At 40.6% G+C, this 23,176-nt stretch overlaps 1 protein-coding gene across 1 annotated transcript in view; it reads left to right on the top strand.

The window, feature by feature from the left end:
• The window catches only part of LOC136857369 (polyprenol reductase-like), a 53,803-nt gene extending 31,462 nt beyond the window's left edge, over nt 1-22,341 (top strand). The window contains exons 3-5 of the mRNA XM_068230379.1: nt 53-184; nt 7,537-7,700; nt 21,985-22,341. Coding sequence (XP_068086480.1) covers nt 53-184; nt 7,537-7,700; nt 21,985-22,077 — 389 coding nt within the window. The 3' untranslated portion in view covers nt 22,078-22,341. The remainder of the gene's footprint in view (nt 1-52; nt 185-7,536; nt 7,701-21,984) is intronic.
• Nucleotides 22,342-23,176: the final 835 nt, after the last annotated feature.

Here is a 23,176-nt window from a genome sequence, read left to right as displayed (position 1 = left end):
CGTAGTTGTAACCCTTGAGAGTGACTCTCATGTTTGGTCCTTTTCTTTACAGATGATCTTGTATCCGTGCAGCTGAGTGATCTGACATTACTCAATGTTCTTGGCTGTATTCTCTTCCTGTATTCACGTTATCAGCAATATAAGGCCGGAATACTTCTTGCCAATTTGCGTAAAAATGAAAAAGGTGAGCAACTTAATTTTCGATGCATATTTTCTGCTGAAGTATGCTCAGAGTTTATTAACATCTCATGTGTAAATTGCTCTTCCTTCTTCCCTAAATGTTCTGATTGCATGAAAATTATCTTCAGATCGTGGAGGTCTTAGGTCTTGAGTTGACGGGCCATAGACCGTTTTGATGACTTTGAAGAAGGCTCTATTATTTCAAGTGATTTTTCTGGCCATTGGTTCTTCATTGTCCAAGATTTTGTTGGTTTCTTTGTATTGTAGCTTTTTTTGGGTTGATTTCTTTACAGATGATCGTGCATCTGTGCAGCTGAGTGATCTGACATTTGATTTTTATCTATAGTTCCCATAAGAAGCTCGCAGCTGCAGCAGCTTGTATGGAATGGGTGGTATGATGAATACTTTCACGAGAAATGAAGCTTTATTTATCTGTGTTTATGGCCTTATTTTGTACATGGAATGTGTCGAGGAAAAGGCAGATTCTCTTAATTCTGGACTGAGAATCATCTGCCTAACAGACGATCTGCCACTTTCTCAAGTAGAGCCGTCCATGTGATAATCAGAAAATTAGTTGTAGTTCATAGGAAACTCCACAGATGGCAGTAGTTCACATCAAGTCATTTAAAGGAGGACAGGAACATTGAAAGGAACACACAACAGAAAAAACACAAGGACAGGCGAGTGTGGGAAGATACAGAAAGAAAGGGCGGGGGATAAAGGACAATCTCCACTTCTTCACACACTGTTGTCTTCAGATTCCTGGTTCTTCTACAGCACATGCGTTTCATTTCAGCCCCTGGTGAGCTAATTTCTGCTTCCTGGTTTCATCGGGAGGGTGAACTTCAGCACTTATTGAGGCGGGAGAAACTGTGGTTTTTCTGTGTCAACCCCCCCCCCCCCCTGCCCCGTGGGGGTTTGATTGGACCGGCAGCTATGCCATTCTGATCGGGCCTACAACAGCTAGTTCTTACATTATTGTGGAATTGAACTTCATGCATTCTAACGCAGAAAAAAATAACCATGTATTTCAAGAGACTCTTTGGTAATCTAATGGCGTAACACTGTCACCAAATTCGGTCGGCTACACAACATAGAACATTTACAAAATGATGCACTATGTGACGTTACTTATTGGCCTAATTGGGTCGTCATAGTATTTTACATAGTAATGACCAAGGTGAAGTTGAGAATTCAAACAAAGTATTTGACATTACAGTGTATTTCAGTAGCGAGATGTGACTCTGGATTGTGAAGGGACCCGTTCCCTGTGAAAACAGGTGAGTGCCCGTGTTCGGTAGTCTAAGAAATTCTAGTTGGTGGCCAGTTTTGGCCAGCCAGCGAGCAGAGCAAGTATGTGTTGCAGCCCGCACTCGTCAGCAGCGGGCTACGACGTTCGGTTTCGGGTCTCCAGCCAGCCAGCTCCCTGGTTGTATTAAGTAATTTCTCATTTTCACAGACAATGACACACAATAGACTCTGACATAGTGAAAGTAAGCAAACAATGTGGCTTGAAGTTCTCGTGCCAAATCTTCCACCAAAGGCTAAACAATAGCCAGTGCCCGATCAGGTCGCCAAGTGCTTGTAATGACCAAGAAACAATGTGTGAGGTGGCACTTGTGAGCCTTTGAATATTAACATTTTTGCCTCATTTATGGTTTATTACCAGTACACATGCACAATAAAATAGGAAATAAGGAGAGACCATATTTCACTCAAAATTGCACTTAAGTAGGGGGTCGCTAAATGTAGCATGGTAGCTAATGTGTTAATGAAAGTTCTGGATTTTTTTATGGTTTCTGTCAATTTGTGGTGGTATTTGTTTCAAATACAGACATTTTCTTTTTCCTCTACGCATTATTTGTGAAGTAAAATGGTGTTTATGTTGACGATAATGGAACAGAGTGACTTGTTATTAAAAACACAAATAGAGGTGATGGTTATTATGTAGAAGGAGATGTGGTGTATTCATCAGATGACGTGGGAGAAAGTGAAAGTGAACCATGTGCATTGCCACTGCAGGGTGCATTAAAATTGCTTGACTTCGACAAAGTTTCAGAGCTCCGAAGGACTCCAGCTCTGCTACAAGTAAATATTTTAATTATAGATATTGGGGATACAAGTGTAAGCTAGTGTGATGCAGCCTGCACAAAAAATTTAAATTAAGAATTTACATTTAAAGATTAAAATCCAAACCATGAACCAAACAGTGCTCACCTCGGAGGCCGGTAGTCCCATCACAGGACAGACGGAGGGGACCTCTGCTCCCTTCGCTGATCACAAATCAAAGACGATGGAAACAAGCTTGGCTCTGGGCAAGTTGCCAGCAGCTGGAAATGGGGCAATCAGAAAATAACCAATTAGGGCACTGGAATTACAGTCACAGCTCTTACATTAACCTCTCGAATGTGATTTTCCAGGAAAAGAGATACTGGTATCATTCACTGTCCATCAACCTGGACTTCGAGTTATACCTCTCTGAATACAGCTACTGTTTTATACTTTTACCTTTTCCACTTGATTTGTGGAGATTATTATTGTTTTCTTAATTGGAGCAAGGGGAACCATACCGAAGAACTTGGTTACCTTCTGCCAACGTTTCAGTATAGATTTGTCTCTGATCCAAACTCTAGTTCTGGCAGCCTTGACAGGATCAGTCCTTACCCAAAAAAATGTATGGTGTGATTCTCGTCGTCAGCTGCAACTCGTATCCGGTTAAAGATAGTTGTCATGGTGACAAGGCCATTGTATTTTGAAAGATATTGTGTGTCATTTTATGTAATTTTGGAAAGTCTCAAAGAAAAAGACATTAAGTATGTTACCAGAGGGCAAAAGTCATCGCCTTCATTTTGATATTGTAAAATCTGTTTATTTTGTTTTGACTTGAAAGATTAACTGAGTATGATATTTAAAATTATCATTTTGGATGAGGACAAAGAAGAACTTTTGGAAATTTGTCTTATTTTATTTACTGTACGTCAAGAACAGAGTCTTTTAATTTGGGAATGTGAAGATATTTAGGGTTATTTAACCCTTTCCAGCCCAAATTATCTGCAGTGATGGAAAAAGATATTTTTCCATGAATTTCATCTAAAATGTGCGTCCTGAACATGAAACCACCAATATTTCATTTTTGTTGGACCCAATATGCTAACAAATTAGTGACGCCATATGGCATCATTGGGCACATGCGATGCAAGTCCTCATGAAAAGTTTTTCAAATTGTGAACCTGAAATACAATCATAATACCATTTATATAAATGCTCCATTGTTAAACCGATTCTCCTGGTTATAAAATAGTACTTTTACTAACATACACTTCAAAATCGTGTAGACAATGCCACTAAAACCAGCTCGAACAAAAACGTTTACACCCCATTTATGAGGCTTATTTTTCATGTATTGTTTCAATGAACTTCGTCCTTTGAACGGTATTATAATTTCATCCACAGAATTGTACTCCTCGGGCTCAATATCAGCGAATCTAGCTCTGATGGCATCAATAAAAGGCCTGGCTTTGAAAAGTTTATCATACTCAGGATGATCACGTGACTTCATATTATCGTTGATCTGGAAGAAGTTTCTGAGTTTGTCAGACCTATTGCGGGACATAATGTCAGCAACTGGGGGAAATCTGGTTGCTTCTGCCCAGTACATTCTGTAACTTGGCATCCTGACTATGCCTGACAGAATGTGAATTCCCAGAAATTGCTCTGTTTATTTGTGTTCAGTGAGGATCCAGTTTTCTAAACACAGTATAAATTTGAGTTGCCTACAAAATTGTCTATGACAGAATCTGTACAAAATTGTTTGAAATATTCGTATGGAGTCATTTCACCTGGTGGATCAGAGTGATTCACTGTGCACTCTGAATTAATAGGTTCTAAGTTTTTACACTGCAACCTTGAGTCCCTCTGCCTCTCATTGGGTACTGGGGAGCCTAAATTAGATGTTTTTGCCTGAAGTCGAAGAGCCAACGGTATTTCATCTTCATCCAGATTAGGTTCATCATTTACTTCAAAATTCAGCGCTACTTCCGGAATAGTATTTGGCACTGGTTATGCAACTGTATATGGTGTTGTTACTTCTTCCTTATCATCATCATCATCATCATCATCACTAATATCAACGTCAGATATGTCATCTTCCAGAAGAAGAATGACCTATTTCTCAGCTTAATGGATTCATCTAGAAAAAGGAAATAAATAAGTAGTACACAACAATTTGAAATGCAACTTCTAACAAAATTTTATTATGATATAATTTGGAATAGTAGGCTACTTGTTTCAGTTATGCTGTTTATTAGAAGGTTTTCTCATATTTAATGATCAAAATATACTATTAAATGTTTACATAATATCGCAAAACAACCAATAATAATGAGAAAGACCTCTGAATGTATATCTAATTGCCTCAGATAAACATAACCTAAGACATGGCTGCTGCCCACTGATGCCATATCTCTCTCTCTCTCTCTGTCTCTCTCTCTCTCTCTCTCACACACACAGAGAGAGAGAGAGAGAGAGAGAGAGACACACACACACACACTGTAAAGCTCAACATAACAACTTACATACAGAATATTTATATTACATCCTTTCTCTCCAAAATAACATAATTTGAAACAAAAATGAATAGTACTTACAATAAAATGTTATAATGCAGTACGGTGTGAAAGAGTCTCCAATTCCAAGTTGGCTTGATCATGGAACATGCATAAATCTTTGGCGATGTTCAACTAGTGAACTGCTCCAGTGCTACTAACCAACTCCTAACACCACAACGTATCCTACCATAATGTCATATAACATTCCAGATCATTTTCAAAGCACAGAAAAAAATGTTAAATGTCATGATGCCATATGGCATCACTGGGCTGGAAAGGGTTAATTATTCTGCAACTCTGTTAAATTAATTTGATTAATGTGTAAAATTTTATAATGTAAATAACAGTAAATTAGCTCCGTAGGATTAAAGATAATAACTTGTGAGGCAGGGTGTACTGACACGTGTAAAGAGGTCTGTTCTAGTTGTTTCTTCATATCCGGTAATATTTTGGTTCAGCAAAAAGATTTTTCTAGAAGTTCTCTGTGATAGGCCAGAATAAGGAAATTTCTTATTGGTGAATGTAAGAGCTGTGAGTGTACTTCCCGTGCCGTAATTGGTTATTTCCTTATTGCCCCATTTCTGACTGCTGGCCACTTACCCAGAGCCAAGCTTGTTTCCGTCATCTTTGATTTGTGATCAGCGAAGGGAGCAAAGGTTCTCTCCATCTGTCCTGTGATGGGACTACCGGCCCTACGAGGTGATCACTGTTTGATTCATGTTTTAGATTTTAACCTTCAAATGTAAATTCTTAATTTAAATATTTTGTGCGCCGGAGTTTTCCCAGGGTATCTTCCATTCGCCAATTTTTAACTTCAAATGACTTAGCCTTTGCGGCTAGTCATACCCCCCATGTTTTCGGAGGTAATCCCTTTTCTTGATTTGAACATTCTAATCTAATGTAAATGTCGCTTTGTTTTCACGTCTTAAGTTTGTAATTTTTTTTTATTTTATTTTTTTCATGGGGGATGCCTCCAGTAATTGTGTGTCAACTTATCGTACACCAGTTTGAAGCTATGCACCTTTTACTGAAGTGTTTTAGGATAGGCTACAACCTAACTGGCCTCTGCATTAAATTTTATTAATTTGCTGCTTTCTGTTGTTAGTAAATGTTTCAACAGGGCCCTTCCTTAATTTTATGTTGTTATTTTCACGTTGATTTCAAATTTTAAAAAATGTAAATACCCTGCCATAATTCAATAATTGTAAATACCGTGTCTAGAAGAAACAAGGTTTTTCATAACGGATGTGCGCTAACACATACATGGTCATTTTTGTAACGGATGTGCGTTAGGACATGCATTGTAATATGTTATTTTGAATTTGTTTGTACCTTATAACCAGTAAATTTGAGTGTTCGGAAAGGGATCACCGTTAATCTCGTTTTCTTCACAATGATCTACCTTATAATCAGTAAATTTGAGTGTTCAGAAAGATCTCCGTTAATCTTGTTTTCCTCGCAACGAACTACCTCGTATGGCACTTGCCCAGAGCCAAGTTTATTTCTGTCGTCTTTGATTTGTGACCAGCGAAGGGAGCAGAGGTCCCCTGTCCTGTGATCTCCTTCCTTTTAGTTGCCATGTTGGTTAACCTGGTATTTATGTCTCAATGTGTTTCTGAAGTCTTTATCATGTGTGGGTGTTTAATTTAACTTTATCAAATCTCATCATGAAGTTTAAATTTTTAAAATTATGTTTATTATTATTATTAATACTATTATTTTTGATGCTGTGTAATCTGTAGCGGTTACAATATTCTTCAGCAGTTTACATTTTTACACCCACAAAGCTTTGTGAACATATTTCATAATATGACTTAGTAGCCCAATCTTGGCATGAAACATCCCGGTACGTCCACACAGATCACATGAAATAGTTGGGGGAGGGCGGAACTGAGCTTGACGGAGCTTCTGTGTTTGTCGTTTATCCTCTTCACGTCGCCGTCGTTACTCTTCAAACACCGAAACTGATGTAGAAACAGTATGGCGCCAAAGTGCACGATTCTTAACAAGCATGTCCCAGAATTGAGTATTCCTTGAAACGCCTCAAAGGAGCTCCATAAGGTCTTGTGCCGGAACAGAGTTTACCATACAGATATTGACGAGGAAGCCTGGTTTCACCCATGCGATGGACATGCCCTATCCATCTAAGATGGTGGCCAGTGATGGTAGCCTCAATGCTTAGAGCATGTGCTTTCTCAAGAATTGCAAGTTTAGTGATACGGTCCTCCCATTTGATCTTCAAGTTGGATCTAAGTTTTTGCAGATGGAAGCACTCTAGCTTTTTGGTATCCTGACAGTAGAGGGTCCACGTTTCACAACCGTAAAGCAGTGTTTATACGACAACAGCATGAGCTTGGTATGCATTGTAAGGTCCTTATTCATGAAGACACGACGGAATAAACATCCAAATACTGAGTGGCCAGCACCAATTCTCCTATCAACATTTTGTGATTCTGTATCAGTTTAAAGCCTTACTGTCAACATTCTCATGACAATTACTTAAGTGGACATGGTGTACTTTTATAATCTCTGGCTACCGCCTTCTGGCGGAAGTGTTAATTTATCTTGCGATTAAATGTTATTGTGTATCGTTCCCATAGTGCTGATGATTTACATGAGTTACAATGTTGAAATATTAATTGAATTTCAAGACCAGGATTTTATTATTTCTTTGTCCTTCATCCACTCTGCTGCAAGTGATGTGGTGGATTGCCACTGTACAGTGCAGTAATAAGTGCTTGTCCTGCAGGTCAAGTTGTGAGGTATGATCACGTGATACCTAGAGGCGACTGGTTCGAGCTGGTCTCTAGCCCTCACATGCTGGCCGAGATCATGGTGTACATGGCCCTCACGTGTGTCCTCTGGGGTTCAACGATATGGCCTGCGATCTTTGTCTGGGTGTTCTGTAACCAGGTAATTATGTAACACCTCCAAACTTGATGGTGAATTGATAAATGTATTGTTAGATGCAAGTTACATCCTTGGTTCAATCAATCACTGCTGATCTGCATTTAGGGCAGTCGCCCAGGTGGCAGATTCCCTATCTGTTGAGCATAGCCCTTTCTTAAATGATTGCAAATAAATTTGAAATTTATTGAACATTCCCTTGGTTTATTACAGTCCCTAACTCCCCTTCCTGTAAACGAATATTTGCCCCAATTTGTCCTCTTGAATTTCAGCTTTGTCTTCATATTGTGATCTTTCCTACTTTTAAAGACACCACTCAAACTTATTCGTCTACTGATGTCATTCCACACCATCTCTCCAGTGACAGCTCAGAACATACCACTTATTAGAGCAGCTCGTCTCCTTTCTCCCAAGTCTTCCCAGCCCAAACTTTGCAACATTTTTGTAACGCTACTCTTCCGTCGGAAATCACCCAGAACAAATCGAGCTACTTTTCTTTGGATTTTTTCCAGTTCTTGAATCAAGTAATCCTGGTGAGGGTCCCATACACTGGAACTATACTTTATTTGGGTTCTTACCAGAGACTTATATGCCCTCTCCTTTACATCCTTACTATTACCCCTAAATACCCTCATAACCCTGTGCAGAGATCGCACCCTTTATTTAGTCACATTTATGTGTTTACCCCAATGAAGATGTTTCCTTATATTAACACCTAGGTGTTCCCCAAAAGGAACTTTCACCCCATCAATGCAGTAATTAAAACTGAGAGGACTTATCCTATTTGTGAAACTCACAACCTGACTCTGAACCCTGTTTATCATTATAACATTGCCTATTGTCTCTTGTAGTGTAAATTATCTAAGCACTCTAATAAAGGAAATAGTCTCACCCTGTTTTTATGTTCTCGCATTTTGTTTTCTCGTCGTTTACAACATTTTTGTTGGTCCCCTCAGATTCTCTATGTTTGCAATGTATTAACCCTTTGGCCTACAATTACTTGTGAAAGAAAATATTCCCTTACATACCATTTATTTTTCAGTCACTGTAATATAAATGAGACTAATCACATGCATGAAACTTGAAGACACACACGATAACATATTTCATGTTTTATCATGTTTTTATGGTTTGGAGAAATAATTTTTTGTATGGTACACCAAGAAACAGGTATCAACATGGAGGGCAACCATGCATTTGACACATTGAAAAGAGGTTTCCTTCCTTAGACCCTGTGCATAACACACTTTGCATCACTTGGATGGCTCTAATTTCTTCTCTGTAGGAGCAATTTTGGATGGGAAGTGCCCAGAATGTTGACTCTGAAGTCTCAATGGGGTTGGTACCAGTGTGGGGATGGCCTCTGCTGTGGTACTGCAGTATTTGAGTCTAGTGTCAGACCTAAGACAAAACGCTGGTTAATAGAGCAAACGCCTGAAAAGCCTTACATCTGATCTGTTTTTTGACATGCTCTATTGGTGGAAAAAAAATCTAATTCCCTCCTTGGGAACTTAGAATTTCCATTCAGAATTGTTAGGCTGGCAATAATTCCATTGTGGAGATTTATCTCCCGTATGCAGTTATCAGACTGTGCCTCCTATATAGGGCTTCTGATAAGTTCACCTGCGATCCTCCATCATCCTCTTTCGTACGTCCAATGTCCACAATTTTTTCGGTTGGTTGGCCCTCTTCTCAACAGCTACTCAGTCGGCCCAAGAATAATAAATTGGCAGACACCTAGTTGGCTGTCGCCTCCCCTATTCACCATGCATACCCATCTCATCATTGGTGTGGACACCGCTATCGAAGAATCTATGATTTATTATTATTTATGTTTCATTTTCCGTATTGATTGGATTCGATGTACAGACAAGAAAGGTGTTCCACCGATCAATACTTATTTATTGTGAATGGATTATTACACTAGTACCGGTTTTGGCCTTTCATGGCCATCATCAGCTAGTACATAACATTTATAGTCATTAGACAAAATTACAAAGATGTTACGTTAGATCATCCGGATGTCTAATGAAGAATGGAAGTAAAATATATTGCAGTATTGTTATGTTAAAATATCTGTGATTAAAGGTGGTGGTGATGGTTACAATAAACTAAAACCTATTGAGTGTACATGGATATGAGTACATTAAAAACATTAAGACATATAGGCCACAGTATAAAACACTTGAAAAATTTTAACACATTAAAACATAGTATATATTTTAAAAATGTCTATTAAAATTTGAGTTCATGTTGTGTAGCATTCATTCTTCAATCTTCTTTTGGTTCTTGTGCTGATTTAGTGTATTAGGTTGTCATCGAGAATGTTCTATGGCTGATATATTGATGTGTTGTAAGAACTCTTGTCATTAAATTTTTTTTGAAAATTGAGTACTTGCAATTCAACTATTGATGTACTCCAGTACATGGTTAACAAATGGTTAACAAAATCATTCGCAAAATAAAATACCAACCTAAAACTAAATTAATTAAAACAGCCAAACCCAAAAAAGATCATGTCCTATTTACCTTCAACAACACCAATATATATACTATAACTATTATTTTTAAGAAGCACAACCTGAAAATAGCACACACAACAGCACCAACACTATACATAACACCAAAACAGTCAATAATAATAATAATAATAATAATAATAATAATAATAATAATAATAATAAATACAACCAATCAGGTTTCTACCGTACCAAATGTAACAACTGTGACACAAGTTATATTGGACGTACAGGCAGAAACTTCACCATCCACTACAATGAACACATATATGCAGTAAAACACAACCATTTTTCATCAATAGGCCAACATGTAGAAGAATCTAAGCATAGTTTCACAGACATCAATAATGACATGAAGATATTAAACATAAACTCTAAGGGCCCCTGCTCAACATAACCGAAGATTTCTATATTTCTCTGGACCAATATGCTAACCCCAATCATAACATTAACAACATTACAGAGAAAACCAGCATCATCTTTGATAAAACCATTCCTGCAATAAAGAATGACTATCTCAAAATAATAAACACATGTCCTAACAAACCGACGAATCACAAGTCTAACCCCGCCCCTACCTCCACAATAGCGACTCCTCCTTCCCCTCCACCTACATCCCTCCCCACAGCTAACATGAGCCCCAGACGTACTTGTAGCAGAACACAGCAAGTCTCCAAACCACCGCCGTCTCAATCTCTATATACTGCCTGCTCTGTGCCGCGAGAATTGCATTTACAGCGACATTGCAGATGGCAGCACTTACCGCACCCAGAGCACATGTTGGTTAAATGAGAGTTGGTGCGTAACGCTAATATAAAATGAAAAATAATCCTTAACATGTTACTAATTGAGAAGATAATGCACATACAGAAATTAACATTTCACACTTGAGCTTGTAAGATACAGAAACATAAAATATATAAAACGATGCCAGTTACAGTAAATATATTAGTATCATCCCATGCTGCATGGTACATACAAAGTGCAGAATTTTCTCGACACGAGTAACGGAACACCTTTTTAGTCCTTTTCTTACTGTTATTTACCAGCAGTGGGCGCAAAAATATTTCTATCACTATTTCGCTGTCACTTCGTTCATGACCAGATTTCAGGATACGTTTTACAGCATATAATGCGTGCATTCGTCATGTCATTAAATCCACCACCCAATCTCACTGAACTAAATAGAACTTCTATTGCATCTCCAGAACATCTAGTGGGAACATAAAATAACCGATTTTGTAACGGATAAGACACACATTCCACTATAGATTTCACAGTTAGCGAGACAGCATCTGCCGTCTCATTAGTCGGACACTTCAGTTTTTCACGTTTTGAATAGAAATGCACACAATCTGGATTGTTTTGCCGAAAGGCATTACAGTCATCATTTCTGAACTAAAGAGGAACTAGACCAGGAGTCCTGCCATATTCGTATTCCCCACGCCACATAGTAACGCGTGATTTGTTCTGACTGCCCGGATATTGTCTTGCGAAAATTATGAATTTCATTTATAAAACGGTCGTTTTTCCTTTATATTTGGCTGCTTCCTTTACTTTATTCAGACGATTAATTTCTGGGTTGTCTTCGAATTGTCTCTGTAGTCTTTTAACTTTATTATGGTTACTCATCAGCTGTTATCGCAGTCTCAGAATTCTTAATCGGAGCCTCTAATGTCTAATTTTCTGATCACTGCTGTCATTCTTACTCGTTGGAATATTGAAATGAAATGTCGTATGGCTTTTAGTGCCGGGATATCCCAGGGTGGGTTCGGCTCACCAGGTGCAGGTTTTTCTATTTGACTCCCGTAGGCGACCTGCGCGTCGTGATGAGGATGAAAATGATGATGAAGACAACACATACACCCAGCCCCCGTGCCATTGGAATTAACCAATTAAAGTTAAAATCCCCGAACCCGGGACACCGAAGGTCAATACGCTGACCGTTCAGCCAGCGAGTCGGACGTTGAAATATTGACTTGGATTGATACATCGTTGTTCACATGAATTTCGTACTCGCCATCCAATGTATTTTCTGCGGTTGAAGAGCTTGTTTCATCACAGATTTCTTCTGAAGAAATATCTTGTCGCTGTCTGGTCTTTCGTGGAGCTATTTTTTTGGTTTAAAGGTAATGGGGATAATTCGAAGACAGACTAGGCACGCTCTCTGGCTTTAATATATATTTTTTTAGTTTTATCTTTTATCTCCATCTCTAAAATTCAGGCCACACACACGAGAATAATCGGATGAAATCCATTGATTACCCTTGGTTGATCCTTGCCTTGATATAGCGTTAAGTTCTTTTCTGGGGGATAACATGAATCCTCACACGTAAAGAATTTGGATTTCCTGCTTTGATATACAGAGAGGAACACAACAATTAATCATTTTACAACCAGAGACACACACATAAATGCAAACGCACTAGAACACAACAACGTGGGTGATACTAAGAGCTCACGCTGAGAAGCATGTTAACCACATAGCATAGAGCAGGCAGTATATAGGATTGAGACGGCGGTGCTCCAAACTTATCGGTACACAACATCCACAACAACAATAGTAAGTACTCTTTTCATTTTCATACATACACCAGGCATTCTTTCATACGCACACTATACTTACCGGTACATTAACTTATCTTTACAGATAACAACCACATAACGTGTATAGACGAGATAAGTGTTGCCACCAACTGCTCCAAAACCAAACCCTGTCTCGCAGTATATATAAAACTTACTGGAGTACATCAATAGTTGAATTGCACAGTAATCAATTTTCAATAAAAATTTAATGACAAGAGTTCTTACAACACATTAATATAAGTATATCAGCCATAGAACATTCTCGATGACCACCTAATACAACTAAATCAGCACAAGAACCACAAGAAGATTGAAGAATGAATGCTACACAACATGAACTCAAATTTTAATAGACGTTTTTAAAACATACACTACCGGGCGAGTTGGCCGTGCGCGTAGAGGCGCGCTGCTGTGAGCTTGCATCCGGGAGATAGTAGGTTCGAATCCCACTATCGGCAGCCCTGAAAATGGTTTTCCGTGGTTTCCCATTTTCACACCAGGCAAATGCTGGGGCTGTACCTCAATTAAGGTCACGGCCGCTTCCTTCCAACTCCTAGGCCTTGCCTATCCCATCGTCGCCATAAGGCCTATCTGTGTCGGTGCGACGTAAAGCCCCTAGCAAAAAAAAAAAAAACATACACTATGTTTTAATGTGTTAAAATTTTTCAGGTGTTTTATACTGTGGCCTATATGTCTTAATGTTTTTAATGTACTCATATCCATGTACACTCAATAGGTTTTAGTTTATTGTAACCATCACCACCACCTTTAATCTCAGATAATTTAACATAACAATACTGCAATATATTTTATTTCCATTCTTCATTAGACATCCGAATGATCTAACGTAACATCTTTGTAATTTTGTCTAATGACTATAAATGTTATGTACTAGCTGATGATGGCCATGAAAGGCCGAAACCGGTACTAGTGTAATAATCCATTCACAATAAAGAAGTATTGATCAGTGGAACACCTTTCTTGTCTGCACATTGAATCTACGATTATCGACGTTCTCCCAGTCTGTTTTGCTATGCGGCTTAAGGATCGCACCACTAATGGAATGTCAACGCAGATCTTGGTCCAATTTTTTCGATCAAGCCGACGCGACAGCCTTCCAAACCAGCGGAGCAAACATCAACGGACAACTTCATGAAGTGGTACCCACTCCTGAGTACATCCTCCAACAACTACGCTCTGATTCCGGCACTGTTCCTAGCGTTCATCCATATCCCCCTCCCACACCTCCCACAGTCCCCACCGCCCCCCACCTCTATTTCGTCCACATTAACCACTACTACTACTTTCACCATTTCTGCCCATACTCCCCCCTCTACTTCCGTCCTTACTACCATTACTAGCCACCCCTCTCTTATCATGTCAACGACCACCACCTCCCTACCTCCCACATTACGCAATCCCCAGCAACCCTCTGCCAACCACACGGGTGCCACCGTCGCAGATCCGCCATTTTCGCATGGCCAAGCAGATGCCTCAACTCCAGTCCACCAGCAGTTTCCATCTCCTAGCTGTGTCGTCCGTGGCATTGACCCTGACATCCCTGAACAGGACATCCTGAATGAACTGCAACTGGCAGGTGTCCCAGCCCGTCGGGCGCTTCGTATTTTCAACACCAAAGGCCCGACCTTCATGGTTCGCCTCCAACTCTCATCTGCTGCCGACGTAGACCATCTACTCTCCACCGGCGTCCGTTTCCGCAGGCAAACCTACCGAGTGGAACATTCTTGCTCCCCACCCCGTACCGCCCGCTCCCCTCCTCTTTCCCCTTCTCATAGCCCCACACCCGTTCCACCACCGCAAGCCATCTACCAACCTGCCCCACGGCCACCCGTTTTTCTACCGCCCCTCCCCATCATGGACCTACTTCACCTACTCGCTACCTCAATAACTGACATTACCACAATACTACCCTACCCCTTCCGCCAACTTCACCCCGAACCTCCCCCCCCCTCCCGCCATTGTACCAGCTCAATTTATGTAATTACTTCTGTAACTCTCCGTAATAATATGTCTTTTTCTGATTTGCACGCCCAAGATACGTAGATATGTAAATAAATTTCTCGCCCCTCTTCCCCCGGTGTTTGTAGGGGTCTGCTTGCGCGGGGTGCTTTGCGGGTCCTCCCTGGGTCCCGACTTGTTGTCATGGTGTCCTTACGCCAATTCAATATCTTTTTCCTTCTCTGGTATGTACAATATATACCCTCCACTCTTTCGTTTTTTCCTATGATTCTTTTCTTTTACACACGGCCTAAGAGTTCCTAGTTGAGCTGATGGCCCGCCCCTCCTCGTATGAGGAGAGGGAATGAAATAACCTCATGATGAAATGCGATGTTCACCTGCAACATCTCACGAGAGATCCTCAAGCCTACTGCGGGGGACACATGCACAGGCTTTTCTTCTCCAAATTGGACTATACTTACGTCCACGCAACCCTTTGTCTTTTTTTGCGGCCGGGTGGCCATCATCTATAGTTGCTACCCAGCCGACCCCCAAAAACATAGGTTGACGCCTCGTTGGCTGTCACCATGTACATGTGCGCCATCCTAGACATTGCTCCAGCCATCTCCGAAGATGATATCTACACCGCCATCCACTCCACTGGCTTCCGCATACATGACGCCTACCAGCTATTGGACGGCACCAGTTCATTGCCATCTCCACTGATTCTTCTCTACATACCAACGTTGGACGACCAGCAGCACCTCATCAACGCTGGCGTATCCGTGCATAACCGCTTCTACCCTGTGGAATCTACTCCTCCATCCATACTTGCCCAACTCTTCGCCGACCCTACCACACTTCCCGTCGTCCACATGTCGTCAACCTTAACCTTGCAACAACCCACATTGACTTCCTCTTCCCTTTCCCCTACAACAGCTATCACCACCACGACTTCTGCGACGAAGCATTTGTCTTCCTCTCACATCCCGGCTACATTTGTCACGACTAGCCACCCATCGCCCATTATAACCTCCTGCCTTCCACTTTCTACATTTTCTACAATGGTAAACCCCCTCCCTCCTCATAACAACACCTTGGCATCCTCCGACTCAATGCCGCCATCGCTTCAAGACAACGTCGCAGCAGCAGCACCACCGTCATCAACGCTCACGCAGCAATCCACATCTCATCATGGCCTCCCCAGCTGTGTGATCCGTGGACTCGACCCTTCCATCTCCAGCCAGGACATCCTACAAGAACTTCACACCACCGGAATCCCCACCTGTCGTGCGTTTCACATTCAGACCAGTTCAGGACCAACATACATGGTACGTCTCCTCCTCGCGAATATCGCCGACGTCCAGCGCCTCATTGCCACGGCGCCCCCATCTATGGTCATCAATATAGAGTGGAGCCTTCTCGTTCACCACCAGCACGCTCAAACCTACACCATCTGTCGTCACCCCCGGCCGACCCCTCCTCCCGTTTCACCTCCTCAACCCATTAGTCCATCCCCTCCTCCAACTAATTTCTTCTTTCCGCCACCACCGTCCCCCGCTGACCTTTCCTGACTCTTACTCACTTCTCTTGTAACCTTCTCATCGGTGTTTCATCTCCTTGCTCTTCAACTCCCTCATCACCCCCTTGCTTAAAACTTCTCTTCCTTCAGTTCCGTCATGTCTTTCTTAAGTCATATATTAATATCGTACACATGCACCTTTCTAGTCCACAATTCTACTTCCCATCTATCTAACTTTTCCTCTTCGAACACATACCCTACCACTTCTCACTTTGTTTACGCACCTTCCCTTTTCCACACATCTCCTTGACCCGCCCGCACCTCTTGGCCAGAGCAAGGGCGTAACCCTCTAGGTGGCCCGCCCCACCCCTTCAGGGTGGGGAATGAAAACGAGAATAGTAGTAGTTCACCTGCATACACCCCAGCATCAGTGGGTAGGGTCTGACACATCGTACTCTGATGAGTCTAGTGTCAGACCTAAGACGAAACACTGGTTATCAGAGCAAACGCCTGAAAAGCCTTACATCTGATCTTTTTTTTTTTTAAAGCCTCATCCATGCCGTGCTTGGATGCGCCATGATTGTTTACAATTAGCGGCAAACTGAGGTGCTTATTATTTTCCACATTTCAGCTTAGAGTTACTATTTACACAGAGAAAATAGCTTGAAGTATCATCTGACATCTATTGGGTAGGCTGCAAAACAAACAGAATAAATCTCTCTGACCAGTTAACTGCGATAATGAACTTATAAATGTTCCGTGCACCGGGATGGAAGTGTCCGTCAAAGTACGTTACCACCTTACGATCGCAGGACGGAAGGTTCCATCAAAATTTGGCAATACAGTAGGTTAAAATCCTCAAATTTACGTTTGCAACATTTTATGCTTCCCGCCATTTACGCCACATTAGGTTGTTCGAGACGGAAAAGAATCAAAGTAAAACTGCATCACAACTAGCCTATAATGCTTTGAGTAACCCTGGCATGATGACCAAACCGGACAGAACACACTTTACGACAACACATAGGCGAAACTAGCCGATTACGAATATCAGGGGAAGCTACATAAACTGCATGATGACTCTGACGAGCATGGCTATCTTTCTTAGAATGGCTATAGAATTAATATACTGTATTGCACAACATTTTAACTACTCACTCATGGTCAGTGGATGTGCAGAATTACAAAGGCAGTGTAGTGCCAACAGTTAATTTACGTTGGATCTTTATTTGAGGTAACTACTGTAATAGGATTAAGATTAAAATACTCTGTAAATTATTAATATGCATATGTGTAACATTTACACCCTTTCCCAGAGCATTTTTACCTATGTAAGTTTTTTCCCAAGATGTAAACTATCTCCCCATTTACAATGGTATTCCTTGGGTCCTTTGAAAAGTGTAAAAGAGAATATGCCAGGCTCCTGAATTATGTTACCATCATCAATCTTCATTATAGGCCATATAGAAATATTAATTGAATTTCCAGACCAGTATTGTCAAGTTGTGGGGTATGATCACGTTATGCCTAGAGGGGGACTGGTTTGAGCTGGTCTCTAGCCCTCACATGTTTGCCGAGTTTGTTTCAAACCCAGCAGAGGTAGGCGGATTTTTGAAGGGTGGTAAAAAGTCCATTTGATACTCCATGTCGTATGATGTTGGTCTCTAAAAGATCTTTGGTGTCACATTTGGTGTTCACCCAACAAAATTCAAGAAAAAAAACTCAGCCATAGATGCTCAAGGGAGATTTGGATTACTCTGCCATCTAGGAGGCCTAGAGTAAAACAGAACGTCGAAATTGATGAGCAGACAGCCAGATGGTGTCAAATTAAAAAATCTCTGCATACAGTAGCTGAGTCCATACGATTATGTTTTTATAGGCCATTTTGCCTTCCATTGTTCAGTCTACAAGCTTCTGTGAAGTTATGCATCTTCTTAATCCACGATTCTTACAAAACAATTAAAATTCTAATAATATTTAGACAAAGTAACAGTATAGAGTAAGTAAACTTAAAACTCTAAAATGTTTGGTGAACCTAGTTACTGAACCCATTTCTGGCCAGAACTTTTTTGTTTTTTTTGTTTGATAACTTTTACAAAAGTGTCTACTAGGATGATGATAAACATAACTCAGAATTAGACAGTTCTGTGTGTTCAGAATTTCATATTGCAAAAATGCAGTGCTGCGCAGATACAGAACCTCATTGAAGTTCATTTATGAAATACAACACTTATGGTTTACATGCACCATCTACTATTAGCAAAATTGATATATTTTCTGTGAATTTTTTTTTAAATTTGCTTTACTTCGCACCGACAACAGACAGGTCTTATGGCGACAATGGGATGGGAAATGTCTAGGATGGTTGTGGTGGTGATTATTGTTTTAAGAGGAAGTACAACAAGGCAGCCATCCTCTACATAACACTAATCAGAGAGAAAAAATGGAAGGAATCCGACACTTTGAAAAATGAAGGTATCAGCCAAATAAAAGCAAGGGCCACGAAGGGCCACGAAGGGCGTGAAAATGAAGAACTCCCTAGGTCTCGAGTGCTCCAATACCATTGGAGTCGGAAAAGAACAAGAGTTGACCAAGGGAAGTGTGATAGGATAGATGAAATTGAGGAGTCTGGCACAAGTGGAAGCAATGCCATGACTCAGGTAAGGGCCCCGTGGTTGCAAACCCACGCTCCCAAGTTGAGAGCCCCTGGGGCCCCTTTTAGTTGCCTCTTATGACAGACAGGGGATACCGTGGTTGTTATTCTACTGACACCACCCACGGGGGGGGGGAAGGGCTAGGAGAAGGAAGGAAGCAACCGAGCTTAATTAAGGTACAGCCCCAGCGTTTGCCTGATGTGAAAATGGGAACCACGGAAAATCACCTTCAGGGCTACTGACAGTGGGGTTCAAACCCACTATTTCCCAGATGCAAGCTGACAGCCACGTGCCCCAAACCACGCGGTCACTTGTGTTGTATAATGGTGAATGCGATTTAGAGAATAGTGGATCTGAGAATGATATTGCAAACAATGGATGTGATACTGCATCCTCGAATGGGGGAAGTGATTCCAACTTCAGGATTTGACAAGAATTAGACAGTCACTGAAAATTTTTCACTGTTCACAAAATATTTACTGCTGAAAGCATTTTGTAGAATTTACATTTACTGTATTTTTAACAGCCTCTTAATAGAGGTTCTTTTAAGAAATATGTTACTGACATTTTTTCGTTCATAATTGCCCATCTGCTGGCCATGTCTATATGGTCTGACACATTGTTTAGCCAGTTCAAGTCCCTTTGGTTGAAAAAATGTCACTATCAGAATTTTTGCTGGCAGGGTAGGAGATGTGATGGTGTACAATTTGTAATCACTAGATTGCATGCCAAAAGCCTGAATTCAATTCCATTAGACGGGAATAACCATCAACCGCAATCACTCCACATGAACACTGTGAAAAAATTTGGAATTGAATAAAGCATTGAGCGGACCTTTTGGTGTTATAGGACGGGGATAGGCTATGTGCCTCTCTCTTCCTACTATCACATATCACGTTATTCATTTCATCTCATTAATTCCTCTGATGAGGTTGATGTGAGGAAGGGCATCCATTTGTAAAAACTCACTACAATGGTTCATCTTGCTTCATACGCGACCCTGTAGAGAAACGGGACAAGGGTTGGACATGCATACAGTAGACCCTCTGCCATGTATGGGAAATTGCATGTTATTGTGGTGGAGGATATTGTTGTGTGTGAGTTGCAGAGATGTTGAACACAGCAAAAGCATCCAGTCCTTGAGCCAAGGGAATTAAGTGCTTAGATTAAAATTGACAATTGATCACAAGCTTTTGACTTATATCGAAGCTCCGTTAAACCAAGAGTTGTTCGTTTTGACTGACAGTGCAGCGAGCACACTGGGTAATGCGCTATTGTGCTGAAGACTATAAGCATGCGCAAAGCAGATGACGTTATGGTTTATGCACTGATATTCCCATTAGCGAGGAGCACGGTAAGGTATGTGCCTTGTCGTTTAGAGCCACCCTCAAATCAGTGGCAGTATTACAGCTGACCACAAGGGTCCACCACCTCCCCTACTGCGGTCAGCCACAGCCTTCCGGGAGCTGCTAATGCATTACATTACCGGCAGATTTCACTAGTAATTCTGAATAGGCATTTTCTAGCTTGTTGTGAACAGGTGTTCGTAATCGCGAGAAGAAGTTTGCTTTACCTTGTGATTGGAAAATCTTTTCAAGTGAAATTTATTTGGGTCTTGTGTTTTGCTTCTCGGTTTGTATGGTTTGTAACCATGGTATTCTTTGTGTAAGAGGAAATTAATTCAGTTCACGTAATTTTAACCAGCAAAATATTAACCTATCAGGATAAGTTAGAAATTAAAAGGTTTGGACCGAACAGACCAGAGTTGATTATTGAAAAAAGTTACAAAAACTGACAAATGCGAGTATAGGCGTAAGTTTAAGAGAGAAGTGTACAAAACATGCAAGTGGCTCTGTGGATGTAGATCTAGGAATGCGCATTTTTTACCTTGTTTATTGTTCAACAAAGAAAGAAGTGTATGGAAATCAGCTGGGTGCACAGACCTTGCTCATTTGAGTACAAAAATAAATAAACATGACATTTTTCATGCACACAAAAACACGAGTATTGAATTCCCTTTGTTAGTGTTGTCTATAATTTCCAAGACGAGAATAATTAACATGTGATACAGTAGAACCCTGATTAACCGAGATAATGTGGAGATTACTGGGTCAATTTGGAAACAATTATTTAAAAAATCAACTGGTAAATGCGGTACATATTATTTCCACGCTTCCTGTCACACCCAGGTGAACTTCGTGCTATTTAAAAACCAAGAATACTGCTCGCATCCTTCAATGTTCACAGTGCAGTAAAGTTATTATGAATTTTAATTTTGTTTTACACTAACATGGAGTAGCAGTAGCGCGCCTGTCTCTGACCCGGATGCCCTGGGTTCGATTCCCGGCCAGGGCAGGGATTTTTACCTGGATTTGAGGGCTGGTTCGAGGTCCACTCAGCCTACATGATTACATTTGAGGAACTATCTGACGGTGTGATGGCGGCCCCGGTCTAGAAAACCCAAGCATAACGGCCGAGAGGATTCGATGAGCTGACCACATGACACCTCATAATCTGCAGGCCACCGGGATGACCAGCGGTAGCTTGGTAGGCCATGGGGTTTGGTTTTGTTCTACACTAACACCCAGGTGAACTTCGTGCTATTTAAAAAGCAAGAATAGTGCTTGCATCCTTCAATATTTGCAGTGTAGTAAAGTTATTATGAATTTTACTTTTGTTCTACACTGATTAGTATAGTATAAAATTTATCCTCAATTACAAGGGTTCTGCCATATTATTTGTGAAAAAGGAACCGTACAAGGAACTTTTAGTGAAGTGATTTATGTACCTATGTTACTTTTTTGCTGATTTGAGACATGAACAAAAATGTTGTTGTGAACTCCCTAAACATTTTGTCACGAGCTGCCACCTACTTACAGTATCACAAGTGCAGGTCAGTGAGGATTGAGAGATCAACTGAAAGGATCTTGAGCACCTTATGTGATTCTATGTTCCTCTTGGACTTACTCCCCTTATCAAGAATGATGACCTCTCCTCAGTGAGTGAAGTTTGTGTGTTTAAGTTAACTAACACTTTTGTTATGTTTTCAGGTGGAATGTGCTCTGCTGACTCATTGGTGGTACCAGTCCAAATTTAAAAGTTACCCAAAGGAGAGAAAAGCCATCATACCACATGTTTTATAAGGAACTACTAAGCAAATACTAATGATTGAGGCACCTTGACCAGTTTTTTCAACAATGTTGTATCTTTTACACATTCCTAGTGTTGTGGCCTGTACTGAATTTAATATTGGGTTAACTGTAAAACTGGTAGTTGTTTAGGGTGATTAATTGTATTGCTGTGTGCAGTGAATTATCATTGCTGTGATTAAACCATTCATCAACTAGGTGACCTGATTTTGGAAAAAATAATCCAAGACAGCTGAAATATTTTGTACAAGAAGTAACAATTTAACTACACACTTAACCAACTTGTAAACTTACTACGTAAAAGGAGGAAAATTTTTTAGACCTTATACATTATACAGGGTTATTCAAAACGATTGTCGGGGTTTCATGATTTTGTTTTCGAAGCAATGGAAAACATACTATTATTGTTGATGCAGCAATGGTTATACACACTCTCAAAGTTTTGTTCTGCATCGACTTATAGTGACAACAGTTACCATCAGATAGCAGCTACAGCAGTATTTACAAAATGGCAATCAGCGGTAAGGCGAAAGTGTTTTGTACTCTTTAATATCATCAGTATTGGTCCGTTACCATAGTCCAGTGCTATTTTTTAATGAAATATGAGAAGGACCCTCCCCCCGACAACTCTATTCGCAGATGGTACACTCAAGTAGTGGACACAGGTTGTTTGTGTAAAGGGAAAAGTAGTGAGCAGGAGTGAATCGGATCGGGAGCGCTTATCTCCATAGCCCTAAGAAGTGGACTACAAGAGGTAGCAGGGAACTGGATGTACCTCAAAACACATTATGGTGTGTGTGTTACGAAGGAGCCTGAAGATAAAGCCATATCACTTACAGTTGCATCAAACTTTAACAGGTAATGGCAAAGTCCTACTTTCGTATTTTTGCATCGTACTGCAAGAACGTTGTGAAGAAGATGATGGTTTTCATACCAGACTAGTTTTCAGCAATAAAGTAACCTTCCATATGAGTGAAAAGGTGAATAAAGAAAATGTTTGAATTTGGGGAGCAACAAACCCCTATTGCTATGTGGAACATGTGTGTGACTCCCCAAAAGTGAATGTGTTCTGTGCTGTTTCGAAGACTAAGGT

The sequence above is a fragment of the Anabrus simplex genome, chromosome 1 (genome assembly GCF_040414725.1).
Source record: "Anabrus simplex isolate iqAnaSimp1 chromosome 1, ASM4041472v1, whole genome shotgun sequence".
Lineage (NCBI taxonomy): Eukaryota > Metazoa > Arthropoda > Insecta > Orthoptera > Tettigoniidae > Anabrus > Anabrus simplex.
Note: the sequence above shows the minus strand (reverse complement) of the source record. Positions and strands in the feature narration are given on the sequence as shown.